The 18,257-nt window shown below is 44.6% G+C and overlaps 1 protein-coding gene across 5 annotated transcripts in view; it reads left to right on the forward strand.

The window, feature by feature from the left end:
- Window positions 1–17,668, forward strand: part of GTF2E1 (general transcription factor IIE subunit 1) — a 53,825-nt gene extending 36,157 nt beyond the window's left edge. For all 5 annotated transcript variants that reach the window (XM_009639095.2, XM_035894544.1, XM_035894545.1 and 2 more), the window contains 3 exons: window positions 7,601–7,802; window positions 12,465–12,712; window positions 15,976–17,668. In XM_009639095.2, coding sequence (XP_009637390.1) covers window positions 7,601–7,802; window positions 12,465–12,712; window positions 15,976–16,406 — 881 coding nt within the window. In that variant the 3' untranslated portion in view covers window positions 16,407–17,668. The remainder of the gene's footprint in view (window positions 1–7,600; window positions 7,803–12,464; window positions 12,713–15,975) is intronic.
- The last annotated feature ends 589 nt before the right edge of the window (window positions 17,669–18,257 follow it).

Genomic DNA, 18,257 nt, shown 5'->3' on the forward strand with positions numbered 1-18,257 from the left:
CTTAAATGCTGTGTCTGCTACATCTATATTACAATAATAGAAGCTTTGAAAAGAAAACTGATTGACATTAATCCCAAATGAAATGTTTACTCTCTGTTTAATACCTGGTGGGCAATTCAATACTCTGAATCTATATTAAACACAAAAAATGTTTAAGAAGCATTATTAAGGCTTGAAATCAGGTACTCAAAAGTCAGAGCTGTATGTTGGTGTGCATATATTCTGAAATGGTGTTGAGTCGTATGGTCAAATACTGGGGTTTGCACTTACTGGATTCATAGAATAAACGTTTTTTGAAGGCTGATTTGGAGGGTAGAAGTATATAAGACTCCTTCCCAAACCTGTTACACACATGGGCTAGACATCTCAATGCTGCTGCTGAACGGTATTTTGTGCTCCTGCCTCTGCCATAGAGTTCCATATCATGTCGAACAGGTCGGTGAAAACAAGCTGTTTGCAGGTGAATGATCCTTGCTTGTTCCCTAATTCACAGAAAATTGTCTTCAAATCGTACGGTCTGATACTGAGAAGTGTTAATTTCATAGCTGTTGACTCAGTAAGGTTTGTACTAGAATATGTATGTATCTGAGAGAAACTGGGTCTAGGTTTGGGGCATATAAAGTTAAAACAAATTTTTTTTTTTCCTTCATTTTAGGTTCTCAATCTCATTTGTAAACTGTAGATAACACAACTTTCTTAGGAATTCAGATACCATAGAAAAATTCATAAAGAGATTAAAATCTCTCTTCAGATAACAATATTAGTTATTTGTTCCTAGCCCCATTTCTAGCTGAACTGCTGTGCTTGACATTTTATAAACGCGCAATCCACACGTTTCCTTACTCATCTGAGGCAGAATTGTGATATAAAAGATGTTTTAGCAAATTTCAGTCTAGGATCTGATAATAGGATGCGTCAGGCAGCCTTTAGTATTGGTTGTTGCTATCCTTCCTGCCCATAATGCTAATTGTGTGTACCTGGCAGCACCTCTTCAGGAAAGGCAGAGAGGGATAGAGGAGATGCTGTACTGAAGAGAGATGTCAGTCCTGGGGGCAGGATTCAGCAGTCCACGTTCACGTCTGCTCAGGCCTCATCTAGTGAGTGTCACGATTTTGGTTGTAGGGGTGCTGCATACTCGGCTTCACACTGGAGCCACTGGACTGACCATCTTCTCTGGGCAGCGTTGTCCTGTGTACTTGTCAGTTTTCTGCTTTCAGGTATCACCCATATGTTCTGGATTTGCTCTGTCAACCTCTCCACCCAATGTTACGCATCTCACTTGCAATATACCTTATCTTCTCTATAGTTAGAAATTTTAGAGCAAGCCTTTTCAGACTGTTGGGATGAAGCCTGATGCGGTTTGGGTTTCAGTGTCAGAGCTGGGTGTTTTATTCTGGAATTGGGGTTAGCAAATCTTCCCAAAATGCTGACATTTCCTATAGATCATCCAGTGTTTGTTCTTGTACTGTAAGAAGCATGTGCTTTGGACTACGTCAAACAGGACAAATATAAAAACATACACTTTCTCTGTCATGTTTCAAGATAGAGTACTGCAGTCAGCCCTGGGCTGTGGAGTATGCTCAAGAGCTTGAGATCCAGTGGACCATAAAAGCTGTCTCAGAAAGATGAGATGTGGCATTGCATTTTATGTAACACACTGTGCTCTGTAATTGGCTCTTTTAATGCATGTGTAGAAATACTGAATTACTTACAAGAGAGAATGGTATTGCTGTGGTGTTTGGGAGACAGATTTTATTGGTGGGTTTCCCTATTTTTGCCTAAAACAACTGGGTTTTTGGAAGTCAAATGTGAATACAAACATACTTGGGACTACAGGTCTCCAGTACGGGGAGAAGAGAGAGATGGGGCTGGGGAAGACTACCCAATAAAATTGCCAGGAGAACTCATCTTTTCCTTGGGGCAGGAGCACATTTCCCACTCAGACACACTGGGTTGCTTTCTCATTGCGATGATAAGGACAGTTTAATGAGGGCTGAGAAGTCTGTTTAAGTCTGGGAATCCCTAAAGATCAACAGCTCCTACAGTCTAATTTGTCTTATCATTAATCCAGTTAAGAGTCAACTGTTTTAACTATTAGCTCTCTTACTAGCTCGGCCATTAAGGTCATTAAAACTCTCTTTGCTTCAATTTAACCCCTCAGGTTGCTACTTCTAGTAGGTGAGTATCCTTATCTCCTAATGTGGAATATGTTATGGTAACTGATGATCCAGGCCTGTTGTAGCCACTTGGCCTACTATTTGTCTTCAGTGATTCAGGAGAGAAATGCCTTTAGGTGCTGTTGTAAATAGTCCTCTAAATCTTGAAAATCAATGAGAAATGAAAGGAAGTTAATTATAATTTGTGCTGACAGCACTGTCTATTACTTAGGTTGCTAAGTATTTCCATTACATGAGCTTGGATCGTTTGCAGAGGGCGGGCATAGGAATTGCTCTGTGTTTTTTGTTCTGTTCAAAACTTTTGTCAAGCACTTACTGTATGCTGAGTTTTTCCCATTCTACACATCCAACTAAGTTTAAATTGCTTAGGAAAACTTAATCAAAAAACAGTTTTGCTGTTTTGAAGAATAGGCTGATGAGAGAACGGAAGAGAAGACCAGAGAAATGTGTATTCCTCTGCCTGTGCTATATTGTGCTGAATGACAGGTTGTGCTGTGAAAAGATCTTCTATCTCTCTGGCTTGAAACAGGAAATTAATCTGATGACTGGGGCTCAAATTAAGAAGCAGAATTAGCTGACCACAGCATGGGGCAGAGAGGCATGAGAGTGGGGAGAGGCTGAGCTTGGAAAAAGTAGCCCAGGGAAAGAAGGATGGACATGGAAGTATGAGAAGTGAGAGAAGCCCAGGCTGAGAAAGGGCTAAATAGACCAGGACTGGCTAGCAAGGAAAACAGGATCATCAGAGTGGGGAAAAGCCAGGAACTGGGGTGGGAGCAGATGGGAAGAACTGGGTAGGAAACCTCAGGCTTGGGGCTAGCAGGTAGGACAGCAGGTTCCCACAAAGCACATCTCTTCCGAGCAGCTAGAGCAGGACCCCGAGGTGTTACCTTCTCATCCTCCCTTTATTGCCGTGAATCAAGCTGGCAAGGCATCCTGCTCCCCCTGACGCTGATCTGCCCAGCACTACCAGGTTGTCATCTTCTCTCTCACAATGAAGTCAAATGGCGGAGGCCTGTGTGCAACTGAGGGCTCCAGGTCTGCAGATTAACCATATGGCTGGAAGCATCTGTCTGGCTTCCTGTTGGTAGGAAGCTAGAGGAAACTCCTGTCCTTTCCTCAAGCTCTCAGTACTCTTTTTAACATCACATGAAGCACTCGGGGTTAGAGAGTGCTGAAATTAAAGTTGCTTATACATCCTGTAACTTTTTCTCTACTGCATAAATTTCCCCCCCCCCAAAACGTATGCTTTGCTCAGTAACAGAGATGAGCTGTGTGCATATAATGCACTTTTTCCCTGGCTTGCTGCAGAAGGAGGAAAAACATGCAGTGTGAGAGTCAGGGAATTACTTGAAGAACGTGGCTGTAGTAGCCACAGGAATATCATCTGATCCTGCAGGCCAGCTGACTTTCTGTGTGGTGTTGGACTAGTCATTTTGAGCTAAACTTTTCAAAGGCTATCGTTAGCTGTTGTACCTAACTCGCCTGAGGTGCCCAATTCTAGAGCCTGGAAGAAGATGAGTAAAAATACTGCATGCTCTTTGCTGAAACAGAAGTTTCAGAAAAGCATTTCTTCGTCATCTCGATTCAAGTACTGCTCAAATCAGCAGATACTTCTGAAATTGTGCCATCTGTGCCTTAGCTCGCTCTCCATGTAATGGTAATAATGCTACTTCTAAAAGAAGGTTGTGGGAGATTTTGAAAAGAAATTAGCTTAATGTTTTGTGATGAAGGCCAGAGGAATAAAAAGGAGCAGAAAGATTATAGTATAACATACAGTGCCATGCACCTAGCATCTAACACAAATGTCTCCTATAAACGCGGAGCTCATCAACTGGAAACTACAAAGGAGGAAGAAAGATCTGGGAGTGTTGCTAGATTTTGTGATAATTGAGGCAGCGCTTTCATGATCTGTTATACACTGTGATCTTAAAAGGTCTCGATGGCTATCAGAGAAGCACTAATGCCACTGGGCTTTTGGGAGAGCTCATCTGGACACTTGTATATACTTTCAGCTTTACAGCAGAAAGATGAGAACAAACCAGAGAAAGTCCCAGTGAGGCTGCTAGCATGGTCAGTGCAATGAGTGGCCAGATTTAAAAGGCCAAAAAAAAAAAAAGTGTGGCTTATTGAGCATTGCAAAATGAAGGTGGAGAGATGAGTAAGACAGCAGTTTGTAAATACACCTGAAGGGTTAACAGCAAGATGGAAGCTAGCTGACCTGAGGCACAGTTTGGAGCACAACAAGAGATAGGTTTGAAATGAATGGGAATAAGTTTAGGTTGAAAGTGAAATAGTGTGTAAGTATCAGAGTAGCGAGAGTCTAGGGCAGTATCCCAAAGGACAGAGTGGAAGGAAGAGTCCTTGTTGGGCTGGAGATGAGGCTTGAACCAAGCTTTGAGAAGGGTGTGAGAGAGACCCGGGCTCAGACTCAGGAGGCTGTAGCCAGTTAAATGTGTTAATTACAGCAGATGCGGCATGTGCGCTTGGACACCATGCACGCAGTGCGCGTGGGCAGTTGACCTTTTCCTTCTCTCAAGTGAAATCAAGTCATTAGGAATTATCTCTAAATATTCTGGCCCCATACTTCAGAGCTTCAGCTGCTTTAATCTTAGTATGCCTTGGGGAGCCAGATTACCCGTGTGTCTGCCCTGGAGGGTCTGGGAGCAGATGAGGAGATCTTTTTCAGATGGCTGGTTTTTAACGTGCAGCCAGAGAGGTCTGTTGAGTGCCTGAGCATGTGTGGAAAGGAGGGGATGTATGTGTTCTCCATTAGCATTTTCAAGATGCACGAAAGCCTCATGTCTGTTCGCTCCAGGATATCTGCTTGTCCTCGTTTATGCAGCATATTTGAATGGAAAACTACCAGTTGTGTAAGGGCTGAAGGAAGAAATACATCGTTGGAGTGGGAATGTTGCCATTCTCGGCCTTTGGATGGTCTCCACTTCATGTTTGTCACATGCAATTCATATCTGTGAGGAACATGTGTCACTGCTGATGTGATGTGCCATGTCATAAAAGCTCCGGTGACATTTTGTGACCTCTTAAAGTCTAACAAAAGAGGTTTGCAAGACATAAATGCCATCTGCCATGGCAAAGCAGCTTCCCAGTTCTGTAATCACATATGCCTCTTGTGAAATGCTGCATCACCTTGAAAAAAATCAGCATATTAATGGAGGAAGCTTGTCATTTCACTCATTCCCAGATTCTTTACATAATTCATCTATTAACTTTTTTTTTGCTTATTAAGAACCCTGAGGGGTGGAAGTTGCGGCAAATCCATGATCGCTTTAGGAGTTCCGTTTCATTAGAGTTGTATTTACTTTCTGATTTTTTGGTACTCTGAATTGGAACCATTCTCCCTACGATCTTAATCTTTTGCAAATACTCATGGGGTTCACAGATGGAAGCGTGAAAAGTCTGAGCTGTCTCAGGAACGTGTAACCAGACTTTTGCAGGAGGGGTGTAAAAAGAGGAGAGTTTTCCTTATTAACCTGTGTTTGTTCACTTAGTCCACTATGGGAACTGAGATGTGCTAATTATTTTAAATTGATTCAACTTGTTTGCCAATTTATCACGCCGATAGCCTCAGATGTGGGATAAGGAGACCAAATTTTGGCTGCAATTTTTGCTGGGCTGACAGCTTATATAATGTACAATTTTTTTAATCAGTAGGGGCAATTTTTACAGCCTGAAAAAATAAGCAGAGTATTTCATGCTTGGATGGGAGAGAAGAGCACTTTATCCACTTACCCTTTACTTTGCATACTGCTGCTGTTGGGTGCTCTAGCTTTTACATGTAACTAAGACAAACTTTCTAAAGAGAGAGTTTATCGCAAGGAATGTGTACGTATTACAGGCCACATATACAACACACTCGCATTAATTTATGCGTAACGATGAGCAAAAGCTACTTCAGATGGTGCCGAGGTAGAAGACTGCATCCCTACAGACTGTGGTGAGAGGCAACAGATCTACCTCCTGTCATAAACAGTGCTTCTGTGTGTTTTCCAAGCAGGGTGCAAGTATTGTCTAGCCCTCACAGCCATCAGTGAAGAAGTCAGGTCTGTTTTTATCGCTGTCTTACAGGCAGAGAAAGAGGTACGCTGAAAAATGAAGTGACAAGACTAGCAAATCTGTGTAAACAGCAAAGCAAGATACCAGAAGCCCTGGCTTGCCAGCCTGTCTCGTCATCATGCCCCTGTGCCCTGGGCAAACCCCATTCTTTCGACTGTGTTTGTCCATAGCATCGGTGATATAGCAGGCTTCAATACTGATTCTAATACTGATTTTTAGACATAAGCTTATAATTTCCCTGATGTGACCTATCCTCAGGCTCCCTATTAGTAAGATCTTTTCCTTTCTTCATTGTGGTGTTGAGAGATGGTGCTAGATGTGTATAGGTGTCACAGAACGGATGAATTAAAAAAATCACACAGGGACAAGAGAAGTGGAGAAGCCTGTGAGCATCCCTCTAGATGTAAGCGTTCTGAGGAGGCAGAGGAACGTTCTGAGTCCAGCACTTGCAAGGATAAGTCATTACACTGTGCTGCTCCCCTCATAGTGGACCATGTGGTAAGGTCCTACTGTGCATATACTGCCCTAAGGGTCCTACTCACAGATGGAGCAATGAAACAGAAAAGCCTGCTCTGCAGGAGTTGAGTAAGTTTTTTGTAAATGCATTGCCATGCAACCATTTCAGTTGCCTTTGTTTGACCTGTTTTTATAGATCCTGATGAGGTCTGTAAGACAAGTTTATTCTTAATTGCCATTCATACAACTCTTATCTTGCCATTCTTAATTTCAGAAGTTGACATGGAGGGTATGTGAGGTAAATTTTTGCATTTGCTACTCTGCAGTAATGACTATTTTTCATGTTTTGGCCCTGTAACAGAAGGAGCAGCCATCTTTTCTGCATCAATTGCAGAGTGAAAATGGTTATACCAGCAGGTACTGCAGAGTGGCTGGTGCGGTGTAAAGCTACACCCTGCTTCATTGTGAAATTTGCCTGTTTATGCGGCCTGGGAGATACCAGTGCTAGCACCTGAAACAGACGATATTTGAACTCCTAAGAGTATATTGTGAAGCTTTTTATCGCAGCCCAGTTGTAGCTGACATTTAAAATGTGCAGCAAGAAAGAATGTGAGATTAGGAGGTATCTTGGTAGAGGTACTGCAGCCCATCTGGGCTTTTCAGAGCGAGAAACTGTACCCAGCTGGGTATCACCGGATGGCATCAAAATGCTTGCTTTGTTGTCTGCTGAAATAATAACCAGGTATGCTGTGTGTGGGAAGGGATTGTCAGGGGGAGAAAAGCTATTTAGCATCAAGGTAAGAGAACAGCAAAGCACTGCTGTTTAAAAGGCTGTATGAAGAGCCGGGCCTGTTGGTCTCCTTACAATGCTTAGCAACTTTTTTTCATTTTAGGAACTTTCCGCTGTACTTTCTGCGAGACTGAAGTGGAAGAAGATGAGTCGGCGATGCCCAAAAAGGATGCAAGGACACTCGTGGCAAGATTTAATGAGCAGATTGAGCCCATCTATGCGCTGCTTCGTGAGACGGAAGATGTTAACTTAGCCTATGAAATCCTCGAGCCAGAACCCACAGAAATTCCTGCCCTGAAGCAGAGGTGGGAACACGCCTGGTCTTCTCTTGCTGTGCTGCTTCCTCCTAGCGTGTTCTTCTGCTCTGTGAGGCTTTCCCAAACCTTGTGCAGCCTCTGGCTGCGTTGAGGACTTACTTGTTCAGTGCCAACTGTGCAAGCAACTGACAGGTTCCCCAAGGAGTGCGTGGTTTATAAGGAGACAAAGGGCCGTAACCATTTTTTACTAAACAAGGCAGATGGCTATTCTTCTGGTCAGCCTCCTGCATGTGGTTTTTTGTGGGGTGGGGTACTCGAATTACCTGCTGCTTGTGGTGCTGCAGCCAATAACGTATACCAAGCTCTTGCCCAGTATTTAAGATATGCAAACTGCAGCCATTTGGCAAAGCTCTGAAGGTGCCATCTACATCGTCTTTTTTCTCTCAAACCCTTAGCTTTCATGTATTCTTTTTGCTTCTACCCAGCTGTTGAAACGAAGCTATCTGCATTCTACGCTTTGCATTCTAGTTTGAAGACATTACTTGTAATAAGGGTATTTTTTTCTTCTGATTTTCTCCTACTTTCTTTCATCTCTTCTTTTCGGGAGGAGACCGTGCTATAGTCAAAAACTCTTTAAAATGTTCCTACCCATGGGAAATGACACTTTCTTTCAGAACATTCCTAGCTGTACAAAAACAGATGATGTTTAAATAATGCAGAAAGATGTGGGGAGCTGTCAGTTTTGTCAGCTGTGGTGAAATGTGATGCACCGCTCTGTGTTTAAAAAAAAATTAATTAAAAAAAAACTCAGGCTAACCTTGAGAGAGAACGTTCCTCATATATTCATGCTAGACAGTTTCTAATTAATATAATAAAAAATTCTTTGTCTATTCATAGTATTTTTCTAGCGAAGAAGGTAGCTAATTTTCCTCATCATTCTGATAGAAAAACAGAAGCAATATAGAGAGGGGAAGAGATTTTTCCAAGGTCATTCAACATGTCTTTGGTGATATGGGGAGTCTTTGAAGGCTTTATGCCCAAGCTGAATCACTAGCCTTTGTTTTAAAAACCCTTTTCTGCAGTTTGAGTAGTAGAACTGGGATAACCCCACCAAAGAAAGAGTCATTTCTCAGTATTCCCCTTCTGTGCACAGGGAATTATCACAGCAGAAGCCTGGTGCAGTCCCATGGTTAAATGGCAGCACCCACTTACTTGACTCTTAAATACTTAAAAAACATTGTAAATGATTAATTACTGTGTGCAAGGAATGACAAAATAAATAGGCAGCTTTTTAAATGCTTACTTGAACACAACTTGCTTCAGCACATACAATGATTTAATTATTTATTAACTCTTATTAATTCAAAGCAGCTAATTGCATGAAAGCGCTGCTGTAAGATTTTTTTTTTTAAGTGCCAAACCCTGGGTTATTTATTCCTTCCGTTTTTATGGAGTCTTGAGTGTCCGAAATCATTGACAAAACTGACATTCAGTGATTCTGAAACAAACGGAAAAGGTCATGAAGTGCCTGCATCGTCTCTTTGCACCGGCACAGGCAACTTCACGTGTTTTCAGGAGAGTTACAGCTCTAAGCGACCACACTGACATTGCATAACTGCCATTCACCTGCCGTGGGAAACTGGGCAGATCTTCACTTATATCTTTCTAGGAGGCCGTAATTTTCTTAATCTTGGCAGAGTGTGAATTAGCCCTGCAGGTTTTGAAATAAACCTGCTTTACCTAAGCCCTTCTCTGTGGTTTTCTAGAACAGATGGATTTTAATATCCCCTCTTATGCCAAAATTGCATGATTTTATGTAACAAAATTCTTCACAGAATTAATTTTCTGTGGTCATGCTATCAAGGACCATGGGTTGTCTGTTGTGAAGTTGAAGCCCTTAAGAGCTGCTAAGTGAAAAAGTACTTTATTTCAAACACGGCACAAAAAGAATTATCCCCATTATGCAAGACCTTTTCTTAATAGTCTGTGCAGGATAGAGATGAAAATTTCAAGTTGTGTCCCCATTACACAGTGTGGTTTCTGTGGGCTTCAGCTATGTCAAGGATTATTTACATTGCCTTTAAAGGCAGCTAACCACTCATTAAGGGATTTCCATCAAGGTAAAACAACCGATGGGTAACACAGCAAATGCAGCCACATCTGGGCCACTGAGCTGCCACAGTTCTTGGTTGCAGGATGGCCATGTGAAGTCTAGACCTACGTGGGGAAAAAGCAGATCTTGGATCTAAGAAAAGGGGGAGAAAGAGATTTTAGAGTGGGCTCCCTTCATCTGCTCTGTGCTGTCCATACAGCAACTCGCACATCTGGCCTTTTGCTGGTGCCTGATCCATGGTGTTTAATCCTGTGCTTTGGAACAGGGTTGCTGAACAGTAAGATCTCCTCTGGCAGTAAGGAGGATTCCCCTGGTCACGTAGTCTTGAGGGGCTGCTGACTCCTACCAGCAGCATTGCTGAAGATGCAGTTCCACAAACAAGGGAGTAAATTGAGACATGTTTGCAAAGCTCACCGGGGTCCAAAAGTAGCCAGAAAGTGTCTAGATGGTTCCACCGAAGTGTGGGACGTTGCAGTAGGTGCCTGAAGGTAATTAGTACTGTAGGTGTCTCTTCAAGTTGTTACTTTCATTTTTGAAATGTTCCTGACGTCATGGAATAAGTGTTTTGCTGCTAAATGATACCGCGTAGGAAAAAAAAGTCCATTTCAGGCACTCTTATGGGGACCTCTGTGCAAAAGTATTATTAGGCAGTTCCTGGCACTACTGAGTATTAGGCTGTCACGCTGCAGTCGTGGCGAGGGAGAGCTTGGGGGAGAGCTGCATTGTGCATCTTGTGAGGAAAGTGGATTACATAAAATCGTCAGGGAAACGCTAGTTAGAGATTTCTATTGTGTGGGAAGCAGAGTGGTGCTTTTCACAGAACACATGCCTGTCTTGGGGAGCTGAAAGGTACCAACACTTGAAATAACGCATCGGGGAGAAGGTCTCTTGTGTGGTTCCTTAGGTTATATAAGCAATACATGTGCATGAGTCTTCTGCCCCAAAACTCAAGGCTGCTGTGAAGCTCTCCTAGCGGGGCTAGCTGCAGGAGAGAACCTGTTAGTGTGTGGACACGTGCTAACATGGATGCTGTGAAGAATTTTGCTAACAGACCCCAGCAAAGTCACTACTGGGAGGCTGTGGTAGCCTTCAATCCAAACTGTGGCTGAACACACCCACATTTTTCATCTGGGGAAGAGAGATGATCACCAACCTGCATGTTTTCTCACTATTTACCCCTAAAAATCGAGCAGAATTAGTTCATCATGCAGTGGTTAAGTCCTTGCTGAATTAAAAAATTGCATATTACTCAAGTCTCCTCCAACTGCAACCTTATTTTAAGCTTCTCAGTCAGAGAAAGGTTGTTGGGTAGATAGCAGTAACTGAACTGTGCTCACTGACAACTTCTGTCAACTCAGCTGGCAGCAGAGCAGGAACACTGAGTATCCTTAGATGGATTTGATCTGGATAAGAGGAGGAGTTCAGGTAGGTCTGTTACCTGTGAAAAGCCTTGGGTACCAGCTGGCAGTCAGATGACTGAAATTATATGGCTCAGTCTGCAGTGGATCTGTTCCTGTGAGAAGATGAAATACGATTTTGAAGTAGAGAAATGGTCACGTTTGGCTTTCCCCACCCAGACAGCAGTGAGTTTCCATTCAGCTGCTTTCCCTGATCAATGCATATGTAGCAGCGCAGGCCGGAGAGAGTATTTTAGGCTTATTGCCATCACTATGCAGAAAATACTCCACCTGATGTCCTCTTTTCCACCATCAGTCTCCTGAGCTAGAAGGGAGCCTGGAGGAAAATACGCTGGCTGCAGCTCCTCTTGGAAAACAAAGGAGGGCTAGGCTTTGACTGCCGTACCCTTCGCATCAGTCATCGCCTTGCTTTCTCCAGCTTTTCCAAGATGAAGACAGTTCTGTCTTGCCTCCTCCCACACACCATCGCCACACAAAGCCCCTTGCCCAGCCCTAGTCCTCCGGCTTGAAGGTGCCCCCTCATCTTTTCTTCTCTTCTGCCTGGACTCCCCAGTCCTCCCAAGGCTGTGTCTGTGGATAGCACAGATCTCCTGTGTAACACGGGAGAGGTGACTTACCGCGGGCATTGTCACTCACAATTCAAGCAAAGGTTCGAACTGTGTTTTTCATGGTGAGTTAACTCCTTCACGAGTCCTGTGATTAGTAATTGTTCACAGATCTGAGCATGCTAGGTCTCTGGGCCTATCATCCAACTTGTTTAAACCTTAGCACTTTTTTAATGCAGTGTAGGGTTGCTGTGAAAAGGCCAAAAAGAGACTTTTCCAGATAGTAGATTACTGTTCAACTATGTTTTGCCGCTATGATGCTTATTTGAGGGTATTCTGGGATTTTATGTTTGTTTTTACCTGAGTGCATTGGCAGCTTTAGTGCTTTCTCTTCTTTTCAATGTCTGTTGTGGAAGTTGCCATGGCCTCATGTAGGGTTTCCCATTAGAGACCCCCAGGTTCCCCAAACCAGCAAGCTGGTGTAGAAATTCCTGGCACCACGTGTTAGAAATCAGAATGCAAGTTCTCAGTGGAGATCGGGGGAGATAACTAATCATAGTTTAAGTGTTGCAATGCTGGCTGAGGAAGGGCTTGTTCTGAGTGCTCTGGTTTTCTCTCTTTAACTTCTTTGTAGCAAGGAGCGTGCAGCTGGTACTGGTTCAGGGACAGCAGCTGGCCTTGCAGGTGGCCACCATCGGGAAGCATGGACTACAAAAGGACCATCATATGAGGACTTGTATACCCAGAACGTTGTCATCAGCATGGAGGACCAGGAGGATCTTAACCGGTCTGCAAGTGAAGGAAAGCCAGCCAGAGAGAGACCAATTTGGCTGCGGGAGAGCACGGTGCAGGGGGCTTATGACCCCGATGAAATCAAAGACGGTAAGAAAATTCACAGAGCAGAAGTACTGCTCTGCTTACGTGATACTGTTAGAGTGCTGTTCAAAAATATGTTCCCCTGTGTGTGTACAGCTGCTGCTCCCTACACTCCAGATTTTGTCTGCTCCCCTCTGCTGTGCAAAGCACCTGTGTGTAGGTAGATGTAAAAAATCCTGGCTTATTAGATCCAGGATTGAAATCTAGGTCAGTAAAGCTGAGTTACCCACAAAATTATTTGTGCTTCTAAAATGTTAATTATCTGTTACGTCTTCCACCTTGAGAGTTTATTGCTTTTGGACAAAGGTCTTTCCATCTCATCTAGAAAGCTGCCCACCCAATAGGTCACTGCTGAAAAATAACATCTATTAACATTCGGTCACTCTGAAGCCTACCAAATCTACCAGCAGTGGTTTTGTGCTCCCAGCCACCTTCTTGCCAATTGTATTTCAAAATGTGTTTTGTGTGAAGAATATGTCAGAAGTAAAGCTTCTGGAAGTACAGTAGGAAGGTCTGTCACCATGGCAGGCGAGTCCTTATTGCTTTCTGTTTGTTTCTCATTATCTTTGCTTTTATTTTCATTCATGTTGGGGTCTGGTTGTCCATAGACAGTAGTCAAGGCCTGGTAACCACTAGTAGAAATATTTCACTTTGCTAAGTGTGCTTGCACACTAAAAATAGGAAATGGAGACCTTCTATGATTTTTACAAGAGTGAATCAATAGATGCAATCTTCCAGGTCATTTGAGGATTATAGAATTAAACTGTTGATGCGCTAGGAGGAGAAAATGATGGCAAAAGGGAACCGCATGTGTAAGCATGAGACCCTGGAGCCAGTGCAATGCTCAGGAGAGAAGTGGAGTATTTACGTACAGCAGAAGTGAAGAAAATGGTTGTGAAATAAGGATCAGAAGATATCTAATGATCTTGTTTACATGTAACACCTTTCAAGCATACGGATCCCAGAACTTTTTCCAAACAGATAAAACAAAGTGATTGAAACAACCTCCTGCTGCAGTGTGTAGCAGATGTTGTTGTTATTCACCAGCCATGGTGAGTTCTCACTCCATTTTTCTGCTAGACATTCAATTCACCTGTAGTTTTAAATTGGCTCCTTGAGATGACTTTTTGTGTACACAGCATAAATGTTTTCTCAGGTGCCACTGAAGGACATGGAGGGGGAGTATATCTCCTTGCAGCACGATGGCATCACTGCTTAACCTCTACTGCTGCTGGAGATCAAATAGGGGACTTGTGGAAACAGCCTGAAACTGCGGCTGCAACACATTTCTGTAGCTCTTGTACGGCATAAACAGGGAGGAGGGAAACTTGGGACTGTTGACAGCAACAATTCACTGCTTGGATCTGGCAGGAACAGTTCTCGGAAGCAAGAGACAGCCCCGCTCCTGAGCCACAAAGTCAGACTGTGGAGCTACCCCAGTTTGTGGTCGCTTCACAGCTCTCCGTGTGATGTCCTATCTCATAGAGATGCTCTCCAATAGCCTCTTATGCTCCACAGTCACGAGCAACAGAGCACAAGGCTGCCAGAACAATGCCTTCATTCTTCCTTTCTTCCAAGAATTTTGCCAGTGCATTAATATTGCAGCCATCACCCATTACTACAACTTCATTTAAAATAAAAACATGGGTCCAGTGAAGCTAGGGGTGGGTCTTTTGGCCTTTATTTTACCGCAGGAGAGGAGTGCCCACAAACTCCCCTGGCTTTTAGTGCTTAATGCAGAACTTACTTCTTTAGTTTACCTGTTTCTCAGCATTTTTTTCATCTCAAGTTGAAAAAAGTAACCAGTGCATTTTTGACCCTGGGGGATAGGCTTGGGTGCCAACTACCTGGATGTGGTGCTGAAACCATGCGTGTCCAGGTCATGGGGAAGCAGGCAAGTGGCATTAACGTGTGAAGGCAGAATGCCGTCACCTCAGCTCCAGGAATTGTTCATAGGCGGCATCTTTAGGTGCAAGAGAGAACGTGTGCCATGGGGAGTCTGTCCTACTTTTTAGGCCTTGTTTTTACATAAGGTTCTCTGTGTTTCATTTTTCATTCTGGGTTTTTTTCTTAGTTTTCCATACTGCCTGTAGGTTTATTGATGCTAGGTGGACTCACAGTCTTCTCATCAAATGTAGGATTAGGAGAATTTTTCTGCAGAATGCCACTTTTTGAACAGAATTTTACCTTTTGAATCCGTTTGAGCTGCAGACACCCTGCCTACCCAAGCCACATCAAACCCTGCCAGCTATCGCACCGCCAGGCTTACTGGAAGAGGAGCACAGGCCGTGTGTCTGTCAGCTGGGAAACTGCAGTCCCCTTCAAATAAGGGGTCCGGGTAGGGAGCCAGAGGGACTGGCTGGGCTGCGTTGCAGCTTGGAGAGCAGGAGCTGTTTTAACACAGCCTTCCATGCTGCACTGCGCAGCTTTGGCTGCAGGCTGTAAGCTGCATCTGCTCCGCGAGAGAGATCCTGCTCGCCACCACCACGTTCCAGTAATGAGCTTTTCCCCTTTCTGCCTGGTAGGTCCACCTCTGAGCTTACCAGCCACGGCTACTTTGAATGTTGTTTTGTAACACGTGGTTTCCGCGTACTCCCTGTCTGCCTGGATTCATCTGCCTCTCCGTCTTCATCCTTATAAGATGGGGAGCTCGGCAGGGCCTGGGTTTGGGTCTGTGTTTATGGTCTGTGCCGGCAACGTTCCGTGGTTTTGGTCATCACAGCGAGTCTTCCAGGCTGCAGTTGTATAACCTGGAAACAAAAGGACAAAAAGGAAACTGCCTGTGCTTGTTCACCAGCACCAAGATACTTGCTGTACCTCTGACAAAGTGTCATCATTAGGTGCACAGTCTGGGTATCTGGAAGCCCAGATTTAGGTCCCAAGGGCTGCTTTCTGCTCCACAGTAAGGGAGTGCATCAGCCCACCTGAGGAGTGCCTGAGTTGGACACCTCCCTGGAGGGTCTTTTCCAGGCCCCTGCTCATCACAAGTTGTCTTCTCTTGCAAAGTGCTCCTGGCCAAGTCTCCCAGCTGGGAGCCACAGTGACTCCAGGCCTCCCAGCTCCTAGGAAATGACAATACCTGCTCTGCTGTTACGAGAAAAAACATAAATATCTCTGTCTTTTAAGGGAGAGGAGGGGCTGACAAAGAGACAGAATGTGAATTGGCCAAGCATGCTCGGTGGCAGTAATTAATATGGGTCCAGAAAGCCCTCAGGGCTGTCACCCAGGTCTCTGTGACAAAATGATCATTCCTTTGTGTCCATTTGCAGGGGGCCGGGATCTGGATACCTTCCAGGAGCGTGAGGAGGGCCGGGCAGCTCTGGATGATAATGAGGAGGTGATGCGTGCCCTGCTTATCCATGAGAAGAAGACACCTTCTGCTTCGACAGTCACTGTCGGAGGTGCCGCTCCTCTCTCCGGTGCCAACGCTAGTGACTCCGAGAGCGAGACAAGCGAGTCGGAAGAGGAATCCCCTCCCCGCCCTGCTGCCACGGCCACCACAACGTATGGGCTGGAGGATGAGGAGGAGGACGAAGAGTTTGAGGTGGTGGCAGAGGACCCCACTGTCACAGTGGCCGGGCGTCCGCACTCTTACAGCCAAGTAAGCCAGCGCCCTGAGCTGGTGGCCCAGATGACGCCGGAAGAAAAAGAGGTTTACATAGCCATGGGGCGACGCATGTTTGAGGATATGTTTGATTAACCTTTTCTTGCCATGGCATTTTTTAAAAAGTGACTTTTTAAGCCAGAGACTCCCTAGTAAAACAGAAGACTGAAGTGCATCTTTCCTCCCCTGGGCGCAGGGACACTGGGGCTCGGGACTGCTAGTCTCAGGCATCTTGTCCACCAGAGAGGGGGAGCAGGAAGGCTTCATGTGCCAAAACAGGTAGGGGAGGACAAGTCTCAGAAGTGAGGATGCTTCAAAGGTAAAAATCTGCTTCAGGGTGCCCTGCACCAGGCACTGCTTTAACCCTCTCCAAGGCCCCAGCAGCTGCCTCCCCCCCGATTGCTTTGGGTTGATTTTTGTTGCAGATCCTAATGAAGCCCACATCCCTGCCCTCAGGGGACATAAGGGCTCTGTAGTCTGATCAGAGTGCTCTGCAGAGGAGGGTGTGAGTGATGTTACAGTTGCCTGTGCTCTGTGAGGGGAGAGGGAAGCACTGTCTGCTGATGGCAAGCTTGGGCAGGGCTTGTAGCTGACCTCCTGCCAGCAGCCACTGGCCACCGGAGTGGCCATTTCTAAGCAGGCCTGTAGGCAGCAACCTTTTCTTGCTCCCATTTGCTCCTTACCGTATCTCAGCACCTCAAGGTCAGGCGTAACTCAAAACACGCAGCATGAAAGCCTTGGCGAGCATGCACAGTCACACTCTGTCAGTGTAACTAAAGCCCTCCACGGATCTGAGCTGTCAGAGCACTCTGACTTACCAGGAGATACCTTCATTTTCCAGTATTGCTGCCTGTTGCTTCTGCCTAGCCCTGTCCAGACTCCAGTGTTGCAGACGGATGGTTCGTAGTGGGCAGAGCCGCAGTCAGGCAGCGCCAGAGAAACAGCATAGCTAGTTTTTATTTGCAGTCACACCAGGGCTGTATCATTTTAACAGGAATTATGCAATCTTGAATTCTGCTTTGGCACACTCTTTTACCATAGAAAAACATTTATCAGTGCCTACAGAGCAATATCAAATTTTTAATGTTTTCCAGTTGAAAATGTTGTTTTTCTAAATTGTTGTGTTTTCCTATCCAGTACTACAATAAAATAAAATGATAAAAGAATTCTGTGTTCCAGAGGGTAGGGGCAGTGTTACGTGCTGTTCCATTTACATAGGCAGCATCAATTTGCTGTTCACTGAGGCTGTAAATCTGTTTTATACTAACCAACTATGCTTTCTATGTTCTGCTAACCTTGTCATGCCTCCTTTGTGGTTTTATTTTCAGCTTCCCAATACTTTGAATCCCCTCTTTTTTTAAATAGTGTTTTAAATTTGCTTTTAAGTCATTTTAAAGAGGAATAAATAAACAGAAACTTCTCCCCTTTGTCATCTTCCAATTTGTGTCTAGTTGGGAATGTTGTTGGCTTCTCATTTTGATTTACTTCATTAAAAACAAACAAAGAATTTGAGGCTCTGCTTTGAGGGAAGGACTATTTGAAATCCCACTGCACGTTGTTTCTTCTCACTGCAGCTTCCTTGAATGCCTCCTGGAATCTCCTGTGCTTCCCGGAAGGATGTTTCATTACACTGGTGCTGTGGGAGGCCCTTTTCGATCAGCACTTCCATTCCTTTCCCCCTTTCTCGAGGGAAGCGTAGGCTGATGGCGGAGGTCTCGCAGACAATCGTACTGCTAGCTAAAATGGTACTCTGGTGTAGACAGACTCCCAAGATCTGGTATCAAGCGCCTAGATACCAAGCCACAGAGCTGGCAAGTCAGATTCAGTGATCAGCTAGCAGGCAAAAAGTGCCATACCAATTCTCTCCAGATTTAATCTGGTAGAATTCAAGGTTAGCACTGGAGGAAGGCCGGTGGATTTACAAGGAGCCAAAGACAGAAACGGAGA

Source organism: Egretta garzetta, unplaced genomic scaffold (genome assembly GCF_000687185.1).
Source record: "Egretta garzetta isolate BGI_Z169 unplaced genomic scaffold, ASM68718v1 scaffold85, whole genome shotgun sequence".
In the NCBI taxonomy this organism is placed as follows: Eukaryota; Metazoa; Chordata; class Aves; order Pelecaniformes; family Ardeidae; genus Egretta; species Egretta garzetta.